Source organism: Sciurus carolinensis, chromosome 5 (genome assembly GCF_902686445.1).
Source record: "Sciurus carolinensis chromosome 5, mSciCar1.2, whole genome shotgun sequence".
Lineage (NCBI taxonomy): Eukaryota > Metazoa > Chordata > Mammalia > Rodentia > Sciuridae > Sciurus > Sciurus carolinensis.
In genome coordinates this window covers 168,285,177-168,307,750 of record NC_062217.1, presented here as the reverse complement: position 1 = coordinate 168,307,750, position 22,574 = coordinate 168,285,177, and the positions used below count along the sequence as shown (strand labels likewise).

The window sequence follows — 22,574 nt, the reverse complement described above, 5'->3', positions numbered from 1 at the left end:
CTTATGACCAAAGAAGCAGAAAATACAGAACAGAAATAGCAATAAGAAGTTATAAGTTCTTTAAAGAGTCTGGAGTATTAAGAAATATTTGCAACCTAGGAGCTTTTCAATTAAAGACTATTCTGTATTCATAATACGTCTGGTTGGATTTCTTTCAATCTTGGAAAATTCACCTACTCCACACTGGTAAGTTTTAAATTGAGCATACATACTCAAAAGGAAAAAAAAAAAGTAGTTAGCAATGAATGAACACAATAATACGCCTTAAACACAACTATGAAACTCTGACATTGCACTTTTCTATAAACTATATTGTTTTGTTCTTTCAAAAGACGCTAAAATCACCTACGGCCTTTAAGGGGAAGAAAACTTGAGGTGCATAACCTTTCTGTTCTTTCCCCTACCTTTCTATCCTGCAGGGCATCTAGAAAATAGCCAGTTACATCGGCTGTCACTTGACCTATCCAAGACTTCAGCTCCAGTTAATATTATTCTCCAAAAGAGGAGGAGGGCGCCCAGTTCAGGACAGGAAAATCCCAAATGTGGTGGCGCGACCCCGCGGGGCTGCCTGCAGGCCGCGGCCTCGCACCCCCGCGACCCTCCCTCCACCGAGAGCGCCTGGCGGGCGCCGAGCGCCGGAGAGAACCACCACCCGAATCCGCGGCCGCCGCTCGGCGCCCCAGAAGCCGCGGGCGCGACGCTGCTCAGGCCGGAGCGGGAAAGATCCCGGCGTCCACTCCAGCGGCCAACAGGCCAGCAGGACCCGGGGAGCCAGGAGCACACGTCCGCCACACCTCCGCAACGCACGGACTTCTCCACGCCAAAACTGCCCCGCCCTCCACCTCTCAGTCCGCAGGTTTGGAGCGCGCTTCCGGAGCCGCACCGCAGGGCGCATGCATCCCTCGGCTTGCGGGTATCGCCCCACAGAGGCGAGAAGCGGCGCCTCTGGGGTTTGTCCCAAGACAGCCGGAAGTCGCTGTGCGTCCTTCCCTCCGCTCTGCGCCGACCGAAACTCCAGCCCTGCCAGAGAGGTTCCGGACCCAGGACGCGGGACTGAGCGGCCGCCCCACGCTGGCCTTTCTGGGGCGCGGCGAGCGGGGCCCTGGCCCAGAGCCTCCGCCTCTCCCTGGCTGGCGTCGGTGCCCCGGACTTCGACTGGGAGAAGCTGCTGGCGCCGCCTGCTCCAGGGTGCGCCGGGCCGCCGGGTCCCTGGTCGTGGCGCTCGGCGACAGCCACGCTCCCGGGGAGATAGCGCGGGACACCGGCGGGGAGCGGCGGGGCGCCGCGGGGCGGGAGGCCGGGGAGCGCTGGCAGGCGCATCCGCCTCGCTCGCCTGGGAACGAGGGGCCGCTCCTGGCCGCCCGGACGGCGCACAAGTCGCCGGGAGAGCCGCGTTGCCGGCGTGCGCAGACCCAGCCTGCGGGTTGGACGGGCTGGAGTCGGTAGCGGGTCGGGCAGGAGAGGAGAGGGATGGCGGGCCGTGGGCCAGGCCCGGTTCCTGAGCGCTGCCGTTCCGAGGCCCCTGTGTTGCGGGAAGGCGCGCGGGCCTCGAGGGCCGGTGCGAGTGAGGGGCGCCAGGCGGGTGGCGAGCGCGCAGCGAAGCGGAGCGTCACGTCTGCACCCGCCTTGTCCTCAGCCAGGACCTGGTGCGCCTGAGTGGGACCCCCGACCCCCGAGGCGGAGCCCCCTGCTTCCTAGACCTGAGCTGCGACCCCGAGCGGGGTGAAGAGGTCCTCGCGCTGGCCATCCTGAGCTCGGCGAGAAACATGGAGGTGTACGCGGGAGAGGAGTACTGCGGCACCGGCAGGGGCAAGCGCGCCTGCTCCGTCCCCGACGGCAGGTGCGAGGCGCGCCCGCTGGCACTGCTCCTCTGAACGGGGCGTTGCTCACGGCTGGCGTTGATGCCAGACCCGAGGGAGAGCACGAAACCTAGCAGTAGCCAGGCATGGTGTCGCCTGGACGCCTCTTCCAGGCAGGCACATCAGCCTGGTTGTTTTCGTAGATGTGGAAATGTAGGGCTGGGTAAGTGGAAGTGAGGGGTAGGTCACAGCTGGTTAGTGGAAGGGTTTATGAGGAGGAGCCCTGATGAGTGTTCCTAGTCTCTTTTTTCACTCAGCGGCTGGCTTCCCAGATGTTCCTGAAATTAATGAATCCATCAGTCTGGAACCCCGAGCAGTCTTCCTCTAGGAAGCCCATTTCAAGTGCAGCCTCGTTAGTAACCTGTTATAAAACTTAAGCTCTGTGCCCCCAGCTCCCAGCAGATTCTACTGCATTTTTAAAATATGACCGAAATTCTGAACTGTTCTATGTCTTGTGCAAGTTGAGAATAATAGGTGTGTTTATTGAGTTAGACTATGTGTGGCCTATGCGCCGTGACTGAAAGTGTGTTACTCCTTCAGTTCTCTCGTCTACCATAAGTGACCCAGTGTGGTCCTTAAGGCAATGCAGTGCATTCAGGAGCCCCAGCTCACTGTGCCTCACCAGAAAACTGAGTCTCAGGATTGAAATATTGTCCTGTAGGTTATTTTGTTCTTGCAGTGCTAGGGATCAAACATATTGCCTTGCACATGCTGGGTAAGCACTCTATCACTAAACTATACTTCCAACCCAGAAACATGTATTATTAAATACAACTATTGAAAGTGATGATTAAGTAAAAAAAATCTTTTGTTTGTAGTGAATATGAAGAGATTATTTTATACCAAAAATATCTCAAATTGCAATCTTCCCCACATGCTTGTAAAATAAAGGTAAGTCATCGCTAAATTTAAAACAATTTAAATTTTACCTAAATTGTTTTATATATGTGGTGTGCTTCTACGTATATGCCACACACACACACACACACACACACACAATTTATTTTGGTTTGATAATATAATTAGTACAATGTTGTCTCTAGTTTTAGTTCAGAAACTTTTAGTAAACATGTAAAAAGAAACTAATTTTCTAAAAAATTATTAGTTTTTTTTAAAACCACTGAATTATTCTTTTAAAATTGGACCATATATTCACTATGGAAAGTATATTATTACTATAGCACTACTTTACTAATACAGCCCTGGGAAACTAAGCTTAAAAATATTTTTTTATCCTTATGTAAATCTGTGGTTCCAAAAACACAAGCAGTTTTAGCCCCATTTATCAAGAAAGAATAGAATTAGAGAAGTGTCAGAAAAGGGAGCGAAAACATTAGTGGTATGTGAACTCTTGTGTTCATCATAAAAAGTATTCAGGTTCACATTAATGATATCTGGGGAGTCTAGGGATGTTACTTAAACCCTTAATATTGACTCAACTCAGCTGCCGAATAGCACATTATCCTTGAGAAGTTTCTTCATCTGCTTGGACCTACCTCTTGGGTAAAATTACAAGTCTGAAGAAAACAAATTCTTGTTTTTTGTTTTGTTTTGTTTTTTTAATCTGTAAAATTTTGTGTTTACTATCTTTACTAATAGAAGTTTGTGAGATATAGTGTTTTGTTTTGCAGTGCTGGGAATCAAACCTAAGGCCTTATGCATGCTAGTCAGGCACTCTACAACTGAGCTATACCCCCAGCCTGAGATGTATTTATTTATTTAGTTAGTTTTTTGGTACTGGGGATTGAATCCAGGGGCACTTAACCACTGGTCGCGTCCCCAACCCTTTATAGTTTTATCTTGATACAGGGTCTTGCTAAGTTGCTTAGGGCTCTGCTTAATTACTGAGGCTGGCTTTGAACTTGAGATTCTTCTGCCTCAGCGTCCTGAGTCACTGTGCACCATTGTGCCCGGTGAGATGTAGTTTTAGAATAAGAAAAAAAAAAAAGTGATTTTCATAGCAGTCATAGAGCTAACTCACAGAACTGATTATTCCAAGATACTGTTGTAGGTAGTTTATACTAATAACTTCTATTAGCAATTTAAGTAAAATGATCCATTCATTTAGTGAATGATTCATTCCTTCTGCCTATGATGTCAGATACTGTACTGGGCATTTAGGAGTTACCACTAATAAAGTAAGTTGAAATTCCTGCCCTCATGTTGCTCATATTCTACTGGGGCAAAACAGACAATAAGCAGACTCAGTGAGTGAAATAGGTCCTGTATTTGATGGTGAGAAAGTTTATGGGGATTAAAAAGCAGAGGGACAATAGACAGGTTACAATGTTAGATACAAATATAATGGGTGTTTGCTTCATTGATGAGGACTGTCATGTCTTTGGTGTCACACTCAATTTTTTGAATTGGATCTGCATTTACCCATGTCTTTGTGACAGTCTGTGTGTCTCTCAGAGTGAGTATTTTTTATAACTGTTCTATGGAAGCACCTGGGACTCCAACAGATTTTTATTTAGGGAACCCTAGTATGTCTAACTCTGGATTCTAACTCTGGAGTAGTAGTATATAAAAGTTAAATGTTCCTGATACAGACTTTTGAGGACTTACTCACTGGTAAATACTAGGTATTTTGACTCATAAAACCATCTCTCATTTCATTATAGACTCAAGTTTAGCATTTGTCCAGGGTCACACAAGTTGTTGAGCAGCAGAGTCATAATTTAAACCCTGGTGTGTTTGATCCAAAACCGTTCTCTCTCCATTCTACTGTTGCATATGCCACATATGAAATATCTTTTGGTTCAGAAATAGAAACATGGACAGGGTAAAACACTGGAAAAAACCGATGGGACAGAAGCCAGAAGAGCTAGGTATTAATCTTGGCTTGTACTGATTGAGTGTCCTTTGATAAGTTTGAAAATCATACTTGAACTTACTTTTTTATGTGTAAACCAACAAGCTATGTCAGAACATTTTGACATTCCCTTACAGATCTAAATCCCCAAAGCTGGAAATTTATTAGGTATTTCAGTAAACACCTTACATAGACTTCAGACAACTTTATTTTGTATTAAATAATATGGTGGCAAGCTGTGGTATGTTAAGGTCCTAGACTGGTCGTTTATTTTTAATTTCTTACGTAAAACTTTCTTTAATTTCCCATTTTTAAATTTTATGTATAATCTTTTAGCTTGGAAGGGATTTATTTAAATATTTGATCTGAACCTTCTGATAAATTTAGATTTTCTTCTGACTGCAGTTGTTCAAAAGAAAACTTAAAGACATACTTGAAGTTGATTTTTAGATTCTTGAACTCTTCACTCTTGCTTAGGTGATGCCAGGAAGTGACCTGAAATGATGATTGCTTTAAATATTATTTCCTGAAACTCTTGTTTTGTATTTCTTTTCTTTAAAATTTTTTAAATTATTTATTTATTTATTTATTTTGTGCTGCTGGGGATTTGAACCCAGGGTCTTGTGTTTGAGGCAAGCACTCTACCAACTGAGCTATATCCCCAGCCTCAAAACTCTTGTTTTGTAAAGTTGCTGTTCTTTGGTGAAAAGCAGTGTGTGTTCATCAGTAAAGTTGTGGTATATATGAGACCAACTTCAGCAAATTCTTCACCAAGCTCTCCTGCTCTAGGATCAAGGATAGACCTTGACAAGGTCCAAGCTATAATGGAGTCCATGGGGTCAAAGTTATCACCTGGAGCTCAGCAGTTCATGAATATGGTTAGGTTTCAGCAACAGATAAGTTGCTTTCTGGATGCCACTAAACATGTCAAAATGTTGTCTTTGTACGAGAACCTGTAGCAACTTTATTTTTTTTATTTGTACTTTTACGATTGATTTAAGCTATTATCTTTATGTGGTTTTGTAAACATAGTATTTCATACACTGTCTTACAAAATATTTTGACTTACAAAACATTTTGACCTTCAAGAATTCATTCACTTTTATCCAGCAAGTATTTGTTAAGCACCTTCTCATTGAATAAAGCACTGGTTTTAGTGCTTTTGAGGATGTAAAGATGGCAAATTAGTCTATTGCCTGTCATTAAGAATTTTTTGCATTCTAGATTATATAAGTGGGGAATGGTGAGGTAAATTAGAACTGGTGTACTAAAGAAGTGGCCTATTCAGGCCTCTGAAGATAAAAAGTAGGATTAGGCAATTAAACTGGCAGGATACCATTCCAGAGAAAGAACAGTATGGATAAAATCTTTAGTGCTAGCTGGGCTCAGTGGTGCAGTGACTCAGGAGGCTGAGGCGGGAGGATCACAATTTCAAAGCCAATTTCATCAACTTAGCGAGACCCTGAGCAACTTAGTGAGATCCTGTCTTAAAATAATAAAGGACTGGTGATGTGGCTCAGTGGTTAAGCACCTGGGTACAATCCCTGGTACCAAAAAACAAACAAACAAAAACAAAAACACCATAAAACTTCAATGCTAAAAGAAATAGGGTATGGCCAGAAAATGAATAGAAGTCATTTTTCTGGAGTAAATGAATGATTGGAGAAGTTTAAAGTAGATATGAGTTAGATCATAGAGACCCTTGCATGCTATTTTACTTGTGTAAATATTTTGTATATGTTTTTAAGAGATTTCAATTCACTATTCCATGTAAGGTAATTCAGAGGAAAATGTGACTAGAAAAAGGAGACCTTCTGCATTGAATTTTTCTCATCCAGAGGAGAGTGGGTGGAGCCTAAGATTGGGCAGAGTAACATAATGCTGAGTTGTGAGGTCCTAAAACATCTGGGCCATTGTGATGGGACAGCTAACTTAATATTGATATTGCAGGAGAAAAACGAGTAACTCATGAGGTTGGAATTTTAAGAATGGTGGTACCAGTAATATAAATGCTTTCCAAGAGAGGGAGGCACTTGGGAAAAAAAAGGAGTTTAGTTTTGGGAATATTCAGTTTTAGCTTAAACATGGCATTACCTGGGAGGATGTTACAGCATTTGGAAACACAGAATAGGGGCAAATGGAGTGAATCTTTAGGCTGGAAGGGAGGCTTAAGAGATGTGCCCACATGAAGGGAGAGACTGAAACTAGGAAGACCCCTGGTAGGTTATGGGGAGGACAAAGGAACCGGAAGAGCAGGGGACCGCGTATGATCAAGTAGCAAGAGGAGTAACATCAGGCAGAGCGACTTCAAGATCTGGTCCTGTCACTTGTTAGTTATGCTTGCTTTGGGAGGTTCAGTCATAGTTTTAAAAATATGAATTCTCACATATAAAATCTAAATTATAATACTAGAAAGATCACAGGATTGATGTGAAATAGTACAAGTAAAAAACTTGTTAGTATTGAGGTTCATTGGAGAATGGCAAGTTAAAAGAACCAAGAGAACTGAAGAGTCTAGAAATCATACAAAGGAGTGTTTCAAGACAGATGGAAATCTGTACTTTTTTTTTCTCCTCACCATCACCTCACCTGGATGTCTAAGGAGGTTCCTAACGGTCCTGCTCATCCACCAGAATGAGCTCAAAGAGTAGGTAGACCTCGTCCTTCCCTGTGTAAAGTCCCTGACTGCTTCTCTTCACACTGAGAATTAACTCAGATTCCATATTTTCACCTCTAAGATCTGGGCCATGCCTACTTCCTCAAACTCGGCCTGCAATATTTCCATGAACACCTTGCTTCAGATGTTGTGATATGTGTACTGCTCAAATTCCAAATGTATACCTACCTCAATCATTTCACTCAACTCTTATCTTCTCTTAATCTTGGCATGGCTAACTTTTTACTGTTATTCAGATATTGGCTTAAATATTGCATTAGTGTCTTCCCCAACCACCAAGTTTAAAGTCACTTTTCCTTCCAAATCTATATATTTTCATCAGAGCCCTCTTAACTATTTTTACTATTGTTTATGTATTGATCTATCATTAAAATATAAGCTTCATGCAAACAGGGACTTTGTGTTGCTTATCTGTGGTTCCAAATGAGTATACAGTACACACACACACACACACACACACCCTTTGGATTATCAGCTAAGTACTCCCTGGAGATTTTTATTTTGGGGGGCAGGGGTGTGAGGTCACCCCTCTTGCTCAGTTTGAATAGTGATGAGATGGAAACTAAATTTTGAGGAATCAGGTAGTAAATGAGTAACTGGAATGTGTAGGTACCCAGATAAAGTGGTGGGTTTGTTTCAAGAATAATAGGGTAAGTGACCTGTTTGAGAATCCTTTGGAATGTGTAAAATACCCTGATTTATGACCTGAAGAGTCAATATTTTAAACAGGAGCCCCAGGTGAGTCTTATAAATGATCTATTTTAAGAACAGATGTTTGAGTGGAAGGATTCAGTACAGAGAGAGATTGAAAATGTAAAAACAAGAAATTAATCTGTGGGCAAGATTTTGGAAACAGGCTTAATAAGTATTTTTGGTTTAATTCCAATAATTTTCTTGGCCATGAATTTCAGTTAATTCAGAAGTGTATTAAGTAAATCGTAGGAGGGCTTTCCTAACCCTGTCCTGTTCCCCAGAGTAACCTTGGAAAACAACTTGGCATGTGTCCTGGAGTATATTGTGCACACAGAAACATACAAGTCCCTCCACTCAACTTAGTGTGCTGTAACCTGCTTGCCCCTATACACATACTAAAAGATTAAATATAGGATCTTCAGGGGACACTCTGGGGAAGACAGAAGATTAAGTCTTCAGTGCTAACAGAAGACTACTTCCTGGTAAGAAAATCTTACGGAGTGATTCTTACAGGTTGTGCCTGCTTCTCCAGTACTGCTTGTTAACAGCGCAGGTGCCTATGGGATGTGCCTCTGGAAAGCATCATGAAATTTTGATATTTGAGTATAAATGGACTTATTGCTTCCGTGAAAGTGATGTAATCACATGCCTTTTTGGGCAAGGCCTGTGCTGGGGGAAAGCAGGCCTGAGGACAAGTCTCAGCCTCTCCCCTTTCACCCATGCCTTGGGATTACTTGTTTCCCTAAATGTTTTATCAAAGTTGGATCCTCTTACTCATGAGAGTCTGAAATGGCAATCCTGTTATTCAATAAATATAAGGATAAGGACCTTTCTGATTTCTTTGTTATTGTAGTTCACATTTCTGCTTTTGATTCATATTTAGACTAGCAGTTTGGAATTACTGACTAGAAAATCTGCATCAAAAGTACATAGTAGGCTGGGCATGGTGTCACACACCTGTAATCCCAATGACTCAGGACACTGAGGCAGAAGGATCCCAAGTTCAAAGTCAGCCTCAAAAACATAATGAGGCTCTAAGCAACTCAGTGAGACCCTGGCTCTGAATAAAATGCAAAAAAAAAAAAAAAAAAAAAGGCTGGGGATGTGGCTCAGTGGTTAATTGCCCTTGAGTTCAATCCCTGGTACCAAAAAAAAGGTATATATAGCATATTGTCATTCAATATTATCTGAAAGGATGTGCCTGACTTTCTCAAAGAAAACGTATTCAGTTATTCATGATTTACAGCTTGCTTTTTTTTAACCTCTGAAATAAAAATAGCTTTTTTCAAGGTGATATATGTTTCAATTTTCTGTAATTAAAAAAGTTGAAGTAAATTCTTTAAGAAATCCTATGTTATTCAGAATTAAGCACTTAAATTTTCAGAAATCTAGTTATGTGTGTTTGAGCACATATAAAATCATGTATACGTACATACGTGCATGTATATATAGCTCTTTATATACTCATATGGACACATTCCTGTCTAAATGCCTTCATGCTTTTTTTGTGCTACTCTAATCATTTTCCACTAATGTGTTACCACATCCTAAGCCATAAGTATTTGTTTTAATATTTTCTTTAGAAAAGAATTTTAACTCTTGCCTGTGGAGTTAGGTTGCTTGGATTTATGTGCTGGTTCTGCTGCTTACCAGCTGGTTACCTTGGCCAGGGACCTCTTGACTGGGTCTCTTCACCTCAATATTGAATAGTAATGACCTACTTCCTGAGGATGTTTTGAGGATCAAGTGAAGGAATGCACAGTGCCCGACTCCACGGAAGGACTGCAGAAGTTACCTGTCGGGCCAGGGTTGCAGCTCAGTTGGTGGAGCTCTTGCCTAGCACATGTGAGGCACTGGGTTCGATCCCCAGCACCAAATAAAAAACACCTAAATAAATAAAATAAAGGTATTGTGTTCATCTGCAACTAAAAATATATTTAAAAAATAAAGGTATCGTGTCCATCTACAACTAAAAATATTTTTTTAAAAAGTGAGCTGTCGTTTTTAATCTTGACATCTACCTGCTTCCTTCGCTTAGAACCGTATTCCCCTTGGAGAGCAGCTCCAGTCCGTTTTGGGAACTGCCGGGTACAAGCACATGACTGCGCTCCAGCCGTCGTCCACCTCAGGACCCCCGGACAAGTCGTCCTCCACACCTTTCCCGTTCAGAACTGGATTGACCTCTGCAAACGGGACTGAAAACGTGCAGACTTTCATGGATGAAAGCACAAGGCCACCTGGGGAGGGAAGTACCACCAACCGTGACGGGTGTAAGACTGCGCCGCAGAACCATTCCCTTCTTGAAAATGATCTTAAAAATGCAGTCTCTTCTTTCTCACCGAAGAAAGCAAGTGGCAGCTCCCTGCCCAGCTCCGAGTTGCTGCCCTTTCTCCAGAATTTATGCAGTCAAGTCAACCATCTCCGAGTGGGACATAATGCCAAGTGGCAGGAAAACCTCTCCAAGCCCCGTGAAGGCATTGTCGGTGTCGCGTGAGTATTTTATCTAAGACCAGTGTGGCTTAGAGCCGGTAGGTGAGAGAATCAGATGAAGGAGACAGGTTTGTCTCAATGAGAACTCTGTTTCCAGGGAAAATCTTAGCAGTTTTTACATTTTTCCGTGAACCCCCTTGTGGGGAGTGTCTGTTCTGCAGAGTGGAATGCGTGGCTTTGTAATGGTGCCTGTAACTGAAGGTGCTGCACAGTTCCCGGGCCTCGAGGGGAAGGGTGTGCAGCAGCACTGTGAGTTGGAGTAGGAAGTTATCTGCGGGAGTGGAGAGACGCTGTGGGAACCAAGAAAGGCCCATTCTTTGGCCCAGACGAGCCATCATTGCAGATTGGCTTTGAGGTTATGTTTAACCTAGGCTGATTTTTCAGTCATCAAAAAATATATTAAGTTCCTAATTATTTATATTGTATAGGTCCTTATCCCCTGGTCCCCTAGTTCTTAACTTTTTGGCAGCCCTAACTTGATTGAGTAGCTAAGTATTATGTTTTCTATACTTCATATATAGACTATGCTGAATTATCCCACAAACCTGCAGTTTGGGACTGCACTTTGAGTCCTGGATTAACAATTTTGCCTTACTGTTTAAATTTGTTACCAGTATTTTTCATATATAAAATGAGGTGGTTGTATTGGTTGAATGGGGAGCAGGTGGTGGTCAGGGGTTGCTAGAGGATGCTAAGTGCATCCTATACTGCTGAGCTATCCCCCATCCCCAGAACATTTTTCAAGGTTTCCAATAGTATTAAGCTTTTAAGAGTTTAATAATTTGTTGAACTAACCTTGGTGGTGAACACCTATAATCCCACAACTCGGAGGGCTGAGGCAGGAGGAGCATAAGTTTGAGGCCATCTTGGGCAATTTAGTAGGACTCTGTCTCAAAAAATAAAAGAAATTGGGGGTGTAACTTGGAAAAATTTTTGTCTAAATGAAGGTATTTCTTATTCACTAGGGATATATAGAAAACATTAATGTTCCATTGTTGATAGTTCACATCAATGGTAAATACTTATGTGAGATGGCAAAAAAAATAAATAATAATAATAAAATAATGAAATAAACAGTGATTTAAAAATTGCTTGTGATGCTTCTGGATACAGCCAAAATGGAATATCCCCATTCCTCTCAGATTTTCCTTTTACAAATAAAAATCCCTGGATATAACACAACAGACAAACACACCAAAACTGAAGGTAGAAGGAAGAAGTCAGAGTGTCTGACACAATGTTGAGGGTTTTTGGCCTCATATCTCAGATGGGGCACCAGAGATCTCTAACCTGCAACAGCCAATTGGAACAGAAACCAAAAGTTCCAAGAAAACCCTATTTCTTCTAGCTAAAGGACCAAGGAAAGGAAATTTGAACAAAACAAAACCTATTAACAATATTCCAGTCAAACCCTAGTGGAAGTACTGACTTCCCTCTGTTGCCCGTTCCCCCTACCCTCACCCCTCTCACTGCTGTGGAAAGAGAAGGTGATACCCTGGGTCCTGTACTGGGCTGGAGGCCCCAAGCACATGGCGAGGTGTTTGCCCTAACTCCAGCAGCTTTCCCTTGCGCTCCTAGAGTGGTGTGAAGAGCTGAGTAGAAGACGTGTGTCAATGATGACAGACACATTTCAGAGAAACAGGTCATTGGGCATGTCATTATGGAACACCATAGAGTGTACTTACACAAACCTGAATAGTGTCGCTCAGTCACGTGACATGGCCCCTTGATGAAATCGAGTCACAGTAAACATGAAGTGCGTGAGGCTTCTGCCAGCATAATGTGGCATGCTGTTTTACATAAACTCTTATATATAAAAGAAGGAATATGTAAAAATCACAAGACACATAGTACCGTAAATATACAAAGCAATAGTGTAGTCGCTTATTATCAAGTATATTGCATGACTATGTGCTTTACCTTCATATGACTGACAGTACACAGGTTTGTTTACACCAGGAACACATAAGTAATGCACTGCAGCTTCGTTATGGCTATAGTGTTACTGGCAAGAGGAGCTGCTCAGCTCCATTGTAATCTTAAGGGACCACTGTCATGCATGTAGCCTCTTGTTGACCAGAATGGCATTATGTCTCACGGCTGCACTTGAAGGTGGACCTACCCTTGAAGAATGGATAAAGCAAGTTCCCTAAGGAATGCTGACAAGAGCATGCTTAGAATCTCAAGAAGGAAGAAAAACCAATGGGATGGGTAAAGACAGGTAAATATAATAGGCTGTCCTCATAAGTGTCATTTAATGGTGGAGGCAGAATCATAGCACCATCTGATATGGTGCTTCATGTATGTAGACACACCTAAGACAATTATGTGTGTGTGTGTGTGTGTGTGTGTGTGTGTGTGTATACATTCATATCTTTTTGGAGGGGTACTGGAGATTTAACCTAGGGATGCTTTACCACTGAGCCACATTCCCAGCCCTTTATATTTTTTATTTTGAGACAAGTTGCTTAGGGCCTTGCTATATTACTGAGGCTGGCCTCCACCTTGTGATTCTCCTGTCTCAGCCCTCTGAGTGCTGGGATTACAGGCATGCACCATCATGCCCAGCAAGACAGTTGTATTTTGGTAGTCTCTTTAATGGTGTAAATTCACCAATATAGAATAGATTTAGAAAGTAGGTAGGAAAACTCAATTATATTCAGTCCATGTCAAATTCAATGACATAGGTTAAAAAAAAGATATGCCATGCCAACATTAATCCAAAAATGCAGGAATGGTATAGTAATATCAGATGAAATACCTTCAGAGCAAAGAAAGTTCCTAGAATTAGGAATTATACAATTATAACACTCCTAATGTGTACATATCAAACATCAGAATTTCAAACTACTTGAAGTAAAAACAGATCTGGAGAAAGACATATTTGTTGAGGACTTCAATGCCCAACTCTCACCTGTTGATAAAGCTACTAGACAGAATTACAGGAACTTAATAGAAGAAATGAACACTATCAACAAACAAGATTTTGTTGACAGTTGATATTTATAGAAACTTAGGAACAATTACACATTCTTTTCAAGCACCCTTGCAACTTTCACTGGGATAAGCCATATCCTTGGTCATAAAGCAAAACCCCACAAACTAAAAAATCAAAATCCAAACTCTTGCTATTAAAGGAATAAAAATCATAAACATACTTTGACCATAAGATCAAAGTAGATTTTAATAAACAGAAGACAACAAGCCAATTTGAAGATCTTGTAATTAAACAGCATACTTCCAAATAACTAATGAGTCAAAGATGAAGTAGTAAAGACAATGAAAAATACATAGAACTGAGTAAAAATTAGAACACAATTTGTGAGATGCACCTAAAGCAGTGCTAAGAGGAAGATTTTCAATAAGAATACCTGATGTCCTTCAATTGATGAATGGATGAAGAAACCGTGGCATATATATACAATGGAATATTATTCCGCCATAAAGAATGATAAAATTATGGCATTTGCAGGCAAATGGATGAAATTGGAGAATATCATGCTAAGTGAGATAAGCCAATCTCAAAAAACTAAAGGACGAGTGATCTCGCTGATAAGTGGATGAGGATATACAATGGGGGGTGGGAGGGGTTAGCGTTAGGGTTAGGGTTAGGTTTAGGGTTAGGGTTAAGGAGGGTGGTAAGAATGGAGGAAGGAAGGACTGTATAGAGGGAAAAGAGGGGTGGGAGGGGCGGGAGGGAAGGAAAAAAAATAACAATGAATCAAACAACATTACCCTATGTAAATTTATGATTACACAAATGGTATGCCTTGACTCCATGTACAAACGGAGAAACAACATGTATCCCATTTGTTTACAATAAAAAAAAAAAAACCTGATCTCAAAAATTTTTGGTGCTGGGAAGTGTTTTGCCGGCCCCAATGACCATGGCGGTGTTTCACAACGAGATGGAGATCAAGGACTTCCAATATGATGAGGACCCCGAAACGTATTTCTACCCCTGCCCTTGTGGGGATAACTTTTCCATTACCAAGGAAGATTTGGAGAATGGGGAAGACGTGGCAACCTGTCCTAGCTGCTCTCATTATAAAAGTGATATGACAAAGATCAATTTATGTGTGGAGAAACAGTTCCAGCCCCTTCAACCAACAAAGAATTAGTAAAATGCTGAAGAAACCTTCAGGAATCCACATCCTAAACAGTTAAGAATGAGCCCAGATGGAAATATCAAAGGCAGAGTAACTGATTTTTTCAAGGGGACAGCTGTTTCGTGGTTTGCCATTCTGTTTTCATGTGGATCTTTTCACCAACTGCTGAGTTCATCTTCAAATAGAGAGGTGAGCCCCAGACATGTCATACCCAGATTTCATGTTTAGAACATTGAATTGGAAGCATTCTTAATTATTCACCTGAATTTAAAGGAAGATAATTTTAAATCAGTGCTTTCTTTCCCTTAGTTATCATTTTTATACCTTAAACCTAATTCTGTATGTGATAACAGCATCATCTACCTCAGTCATTAGGATTTCTTAGTTAAGATGAGATTACATTTTTAATTAGTTTCTAAGATGGTTAAAATTAGCCCTTTCTTTGAAATCTGAATTAGCTTTATTATTCTAACTTAAAGAAAATCTGTTGCTTCATCAGTACTGCATTCTGTACTTTCTTTTTTTTTTTTTTTTTTTTTTTTTTTTTTTTGTGGGCTGGGGATTAGAACCCAGGGCCTTGTGCTTGCAAGGCAAGCTCTCTACCAACTGAGCTATCTCCCCAGCCCCAGTACTGCACTCTGGATTCCCTCACCAAGCCAGTCTCTCCAGTCTTGCCATTATCAGAATGTTCATGTTCTGTTCAGCATGTCATTTGTGTCACACTTCATGCACAGAGTTCCAGTAAAGAGAAAAGATGGGCTACAGTTTCTCCATCACTACAAGTTAGTGAATAAGGAAGAAAAGTCTAAAGTGAAATGGTCAAAGAAGTGGCGATTCCTTATGTTCCTTAAAAATCATGACAAGATTAAAAAAAAAAAAAAGGAAGCAAAGTTGTTAATGAGAGGAGTTAAACGTGCCAACTTAGTAAATGAATGCTTTAATTATTTTACCAGATCAGAGCAAATATTTTTGTATCTGGATTTTTGTTTACTTTCTGATAAAGCTAATGAAATTGTAGTTCATAGAGGGGTTAATGCCAAGTCTCTGTGACTGGTGCCAGTGCTTTTAGCCTATCACAGTATTGTGTCGCTACTAAAAAGTAAAGCATCTACAATGGAGAATGAACTTGAAAATGGGAGGCCTGTTCTGAGTAAATACATCCGTATGGACACATCTAATAAGCCTCTATAGCATGCAACCAAACCAAACATGCACTCCTAGAGAAATGTTGCCATGGAGAAGAGAAATATATGAAAATAGACTACTGGTCTTCCTTTGCTAGAGTGCTGAGAGTAGCAAGAAATTAGAATCATGAGAAAATTGGAAAATTTCATTATAAACCCAACTTTGCTGCATACATGAAAAGGCACTGATAACTGGCAAGTTGTCTTGGGTGGCTCCTGTAATTAGAAAAGTGTACTAGAGTATCAGTGTTCTACACTGATTGATGAATGAACTACACACTCCTTGGAAGTTTAAATTAAAACAAGTGGACTTTTTTTTTTTTAATCCTGCAGCAGCATGGCTATATGCAGGCATTAGGTTGAGACGTAATAAATCAAAATTGTATGCTAGATGTCATTGGTACATTATATGGTGTATTTGTGATCCAATGAGATGGCTCTTGGAACACTGTCAGCCCAGAAATAATCCACACTCTTTGAAAAGCAAAGTGACTGCTCAGATGAACAGAGCAGGGTACAGGTTGATTCTGGTGGCAGTGACCTGCAAAGAGAAATGAACTGTCCCATGCTCACCATAGATGGTGCTAACATATAAACTTTCTCTGCTGCCGATGAACAGACAACCTTCATGTAGGTCTACTGTGAGCATAGAACAGGAAGAAAAGTTGCCCAAGTTCAAACATCCCAGGAGAAAAAAATATAAACACCTTTGACAGTCAGTGATTGTTGATATACTGCAGTAATAGAATGATTTTGTTTTAAAGCAACTGTGTTAAGTTTGAGAAAGAACATACCAGGAATTAATCCTATAGTAAGCAGAAAGTAAAACCAAGGTTTTTCAGGTGTGACTGGTGTTCTGAGTGATGCTTGTGCCTTATTTAGCCCCACAGACATTTGTGGAGCACCTCTGTGAACTGATTTAACCCAGTCTCTGGTTAGCTTTGGAGTCTGAGGCCAGTCAGGCCGGTGGATCCCTTACCTGTACAGGTATAGGAGATGGGGTCAGAAGGTTTTCAACTGTCAGTTCTCGTTTCAGGTGTGGGAGCTTACTGGAACAGAATGGGTAATTAAAATTTTTATAAACTTGAAACTGTCTGAATCATGAATTACAGGAAATGGGAACTCCAGTTTTCATCAGTGACTTGATGTTACCACACTTCTGAGTTTGAAAATTAAGTTGGCTGTTTAAAGGATTCTGCGTATACTTTATACATTCAGAAGCATTTTTCTTAGATAGCACCAAACATTTTTATAACTGTACATATTAATTTGTTACCAGGATAAATTGTATTGGCATGCTAAATAAAATCTGATAATTTCAAAATAAAACTTTGGAGCTGAAATTTTCTCATGTATTTTGGAGCTTAAAATCAAGGTTATTCTCAAAGGCTTGTGGAATTGTTTTGTGTTTTGTACAGGGGATTGAACCCAGGGCACTTAGCCACTGAGCCACACCCCCAGTGATTTTTAAAAATGTTTTATTTAGAGTAAGGGTCTCATCAAGTTACTTAGGGCCGTGTAAGATTCTGAGGCTGGCTTTGAACTTGCAATTCTGCCTTAATGTCCCAATCCACTGGAATTACAGATGTGTGCCACCATGCCTGTCAAAGCCTTGTTGTTTAAGGGTGTGTCTTCACTTCTATGTTCCTACTTCAAGTGAATACTTAGTAAGAAGTAAGGAGTAAGTGTTGGGCTGCTGTGGTCACCTGTTGCCTATGTGTTTTGGTCACAGTGCAACTGTGGACACATGTTTCAGCCATGTTCATTGACTGCTGGTTGCACGACTTGCTTGTTTTTTGTTGTAATAGTCGGGAAAATTGATAGACTTCTTAAAACTTTATTTTTAGAATGGAAGAACAGCCTATTTGCTCCTACTTGGGGAAGATTCTCTCTAAAAATATGGAACTGATGGAAAAGAAACTTGTGGACTACATTGATCAGCGAATGCATCAACTCCAGGAGCACATAGATGACAAGGTGGCCTTGTTGATGGACTTCCTGCAAAATCCCAACTCCCCGCCCACTGGGCTGCCTCTGAGACATTGTGACTCTGGAGAAAGACTTTCCAATGGAGAAAGATAAGCTCTCAGCGTATAGTGACCTGCAGATATTTATTACCTATTTATTACAAAACCCAAACCTAAAAACATTAATGAAAGCCAAGTATTTGATGTCCTGTGAAGGCTCATCGGCTGACATAAAGTGACCTTAGTGTTTTTACTGCCCTTGTTACTATAAATCCAGTACTGTACACAAAGACTTAACACCAAAGTCAGAAGTTATTCTTGCTTACAATATTTTCCATGTGCTGAAATTTATGCATACTTGTATTGCTTAAGGGTTTTAAATATTTAAGGATTTTTTTTTTTTTGTGGTGCTAGGGATTGAACCCAGGGCCTTGTACTTGATAGGCAAGCATGCTACCAACTGAGCTATATCCCCAGCCCATATTTAAGGATTTCTAATGTAGTTCATTAATTTTGTATTGTATGTGTTTGAAGTACTGTTTTAATTTGTACAAAGACCTTATTTAATTGTTGAGAGGTATGAAAAAATGCTTACCTGGCTTTTTTCCCCCCTAATCGTTCTTGGAAAACCGAGTGTTTTGACTTGAAACACTTAATTTCAGATCTAACAATGTCAACAAATACGTGCTTGAATCCTGGTAAATGGCTCCATATTATTTCACTGAATAACTGAAATATACACTCTACCAGTCTACTTATATTTTATATTGTTTACTTCAGATTTCAAAAATGGATGTAATGTTTGGTATATGTAAGATCAGTTCTCATTGTGGCCATTAATTTTATGCTTTGTCACATCGTAGCAGCGGATAGGAAAGTGAAAAATCAAAATTGGTCCATTCCTTGTTAGGGTTGTTCCTTTGGATTTAGTGTTTGATATAAAATGGGAGAAGTTGTCTTATTTTACCTCAGTAACCCAGAACACATAACGAAGTCTCCTTTTCAGGCTGATACAGGTTCTTTTTCCCAGCCCTTCCTGGCTCTTGTCCAGTGTGAACTGCTGAGGGTCTGTCTACATTGAAGCATTTCAGCATATGAGTCCAGGAGACTGCAGTTCTGTCTGGTAGACTTCGTTTTCAGATACGAGCTGAGCACAGTGTTGTATGCCTGTAATCCCAGTGACTCGGGAGGCTGAGGCAGGAGGATTGCAAGTTTAAAGCCAGCCTCAGCAACTTAATGAGGCCCTAAGCAATTTAGCGAAGACCCTGTCTCAAAATAAAAAAAAAAATGAAAAAAACGGGCTGGGGATGTGGCTTAGTGGTAAAGCACACCTGGGTTAAATCCAGTACCAAAAAACAAAGCAAAACAGAAACAAATGTGTATGTGTTGAAGGATGATGTATTTGTGTCTAAAAATAAATGGATCTTCGGGAAGCTACTTGTTTAGAATAAATAGAAGAATTTAATGTTTGTTTAGGATGTTTATTTCTATAAAAAAGGATGCTTTCACTCAATATTTTGGTGAATTTACTTCTTTAATATGAGAACTTACCTAATGTTTGTTCACGGATGAGCAGATTTCCTTAGGCTTTCTAGGAATTACACTTGTCCTTGGCAGGGGGAGCAAGAGAAAACAAGTCCATGCCACCTGTCCACCAGGGCCTCTCAGTTCCTGTTACCACGCCTGCTGCAATGTGATGAACCCATCTTACCAGCCTGACCAGAACCAGTATCCTCTTTAACTTTCATTTTGTAATGTGAAAAATCTAACAATGTCAACAAATACGTGCTTGAATCCTGGTAAATGGCTCCATATTATTTCACCGAATAACTGAAACATACACTCTACCAGTCTTCAGTTGAAATCTTAAACCTGCTTTTGATTAGTAGTCAAAATGCTGAAAATATTGAATTGATTCAAAATAGTATTTATATTTCATAGGAGCTAATGCCTATCGACACGTGGAACAGAATTCAGAACTCTGAGACCAGGAGCTGGGGTCCCACAGGTTGATGTCACACTGCTTGTGGCATGAATGTTGGAGTCGGCACATTCTGGTACCACTGGACAACACTGCTTGCAGACATCCACTCTTCAACCATAGACCTTAATTCCTCCTGCCAGGATAATTAGATTCCTCTTTCTCACATGACAGGTATGAGAAATTCCTGATAAAATAACTTCCTCTCTAAAGTTTTTTTTTTTTTTAATAGCATCCTTAATACATCTCTGGATGGTTTAACTATCTACCTATCTACCTATGGTTTAACTAGTCTGTTTGCCAGTCAGATTGTTTATTCTCCTTTGACTCACCATTCCCCAATTTTAGAGTGAGATGAAACAAACTGCTTATCCCAGATAAATTAGATTTCCTGGCAGGAGGAACAGCCATGGTCTATTAGATGAGGGATAAGATGCCCCTGAAGAAGCAGATTCAGGGTCACTCCCCATCTCAGCCTGGGGTGGTGGTCGACTGGAAGCTTCCAGAATCTCCTTAACCATGACTTGATAGGACCCAGTTGGCAATAGGTGAATTAAAAAGGTTTTTCCCTCAAACATTTACTACTTAAAAAATAGGTTTGCATATTATCAGTATTGTCAGACAATATTTCTTTGAAGGAAAGTGATTCCCTTAGACCCATAAAACATTTTTAAAGCTAAGGTGCAGCAAGAAGTCATTCTGACCGAATGTGATGCAGTTCAGAGGCCCAGGCACAAAGCCATCAGCTCCAGCGCAGGCCTAATGGTAAACTAAGGGCTGCCACTGCTGGTGAGAGGCAGTCTGCCCCCTGGCTGGCTGTCCTTCCACTCCTTCTGTCTGGATTTTGCATCTCAGCTCCTCCTCCTACAGAAGTAAACCTCTTACCCAGCCCTGGGCCTGCGTCGGCCTCTGTGGGAAGAGTCTCTCATGGTTTACACATGGAGGATCTGAGTTTGGGGTCCGTTCCTCCTCCCTGAGGGAAGCGTGTGGAGGTAGCTGATGGCATGTGGGGGAGAAGCCACCCTCACTCCTTGCCTGCACTTCTCTGTCCAGGTGTGAAAGATGTTCGATCTCAAGACGAAGATTTTCATCGGCATTGGGAGTGGCTTACTGTTTGCTGCCATTGTGCTGATATGTGTGGTCCTCAGTCTTTTCTTCAAAGTTTCCAGTGTACTGAAGTGAGTCACGTGGGTAGAGTGAGCGCCCCTCAGGTGGGACACCTGGGCTCTCGCTTGACTGCTCCTTGTTTGCTGCATGGCCACTCCCTGCGTGAGGTCAGGAGCCACAGGCAGGTTGGAGGAGGCAAAGGCACAGGACCTGGGGTTATTTCCTTCTGGCTTGGGCTGTGACTCCTAAGTAGAATGTTCTCTGCCCAGAGGCTGTTTGTCAGCGTGGCTCTGGGTCACTGGATCTCGCTGGGTTTCCCTTCATGTGTTTAACAGCCCCTTGCTGAGCCTCCCGTGGTCCTGGGCGCTAGACTGAACAGCCCGAGGGGGACGCTGTGGGAATGAGCTCTGCCTCCCATGGACTCGAGGACTGGTTGCACTGACCTCCTTTTGCCACAGTCAGGACTCGGAATGTTCCTCCATTCCGTTGCTGGTGGCCTTGGGGACAGTGTGGTGGGTCTGTAGGACAGGTCCTTTAGAAGACAGCTGACGATGGAGTGCAGGTCAAGTGGGAGGTGTTTAAGGTTTGGGGAGAGGACCTCAAGTGTGGAGGAGACTGGTTGTCACAGCACTGGTGTCCCCCGTTCTGGAGTTAGGTGGTGAATCCAGAGGCCAGGTCACAGCCAGCTGTGGCATCTTCCCCATCACGCCTGCAGCGAGCAGCTGGGGGTCCCTGCTTGCCAGTCACACTCCTGATTTTACACGCACAGCAGTTGTAGGAAAGCATGAAGAACTTGGCACAGGGCCAGAGAGGGTTCACCCAGGGCTGGTGCCACGTGTGACTGGCTCCAACCCTCAACCTCCCAGACAGCCCTGGTAATTGTAAGAAATGCACTGTGAAGAAAAATTCTAAGCCCATGCTTTGGTGTGTTTTTTCTTAAGAGCGGCAAAGGAATGCTATCCAAGCAAGTTCCAGAGCAAGGTCATCCCATCTAAAGTCGGCAGCGAGTCTTGTCCTGCCCTCCCGTGCTGTGATGAGTATAGCCTGTACACAGATTATGATTCCCTGCCACCTTGCTATTGTAGCACAAATGAGGGACTCTGACATGGGAATGGTGGACACACATTCATGAACAATATTTCTTTCTTAGTAAAATGCCTTATTTTTCAAGTTCTATAGTGTTTATATCTTTATGTACTAATGAGATTTATGTACTTTTACATAAAGGTACAATAATGAAAATAATCCTGCCTGCCTCCAGTTGTTCTTGTTGCTAGTTTTAAATGTCCTTTTCTTAAAGTTTTGTGTTACCACTTTAGTACTAGAGGCAACTAGCGTAATTTTATATTGCAATGTAAGTAGAGAGTGTAGAAAATAGAGGCCACATGAATGGTGTAACAAGAAGGGACAGCATATTGCTAGGTGCCTGGCATGAAAAACAAAAGCATTTGAAAACTGAGTTTTGACTGACTCTTCCTAGCAGCATAGGCAGAAAGAAATCTGATGCCTCTGAATGAGCCCACGTTTTCCCTGGTGCCAAGTTAGATTTAATTTGTAGAACCCTCTTTTTGAAATTCTGAAAAAATGAATGTCTGGTTCCATTTGGGTTTTACAAAGGCTCAGACCCATTCTCAAACTGTGGCTCGTGCTAACCGCGAGGGCACACTGTCCACCCAGATATCTGTGTCTTCC

At 41.7% G+C, this 22,574-nt stretch overlaps 2 protein-coding genes and 1 pseudogene across 2 annotated transcripts; all 3 read left to right on the top strand.

Moving 5' to 3' along the window:
* The first annotated feature begins 540 nt into the window (after positions 1-540).
* On the top strand, positions 541-19,307 carry LOC124985813 (ATPase PAAT-like). Its single transcript, XM_047554412.1, is given in 7 exon segments — positions 541-1,076; positions 1,078-1,188; positions 1,637-1,840; positions 2,678-2,750; positions 5,364-5,568; positions 10,081-10,534; positions 17,675-19,307. Coding segments are annotated over 7 exon segments (1,818 nt in total). The 3' UTR covers positions 17,910-19,307.
* Positions 14,422-14,666, top strand: LOC124985282 (DPH3 homolog; annotated as a pseudogene).
* A 1,527-nt stretch (positions 19,308-20,834) lies between the features above and the next one.
* Positions 20,835-21,986, top strand: LOC124985283 (protein FAM24A-like; the record flags this gene model as incomplete). The annotated part of the gene is made up of 2 exons (XM_047553897.1): positions 20,835-20,953; positions 21,824-21,986. Coding segments are annotated over 2 exons (282 nt in total), but the record flags the coding sequence as incomplete, so codon positions are not given.
* Positions 21,987-22,574: the final 588 nt, after the last annotated feature.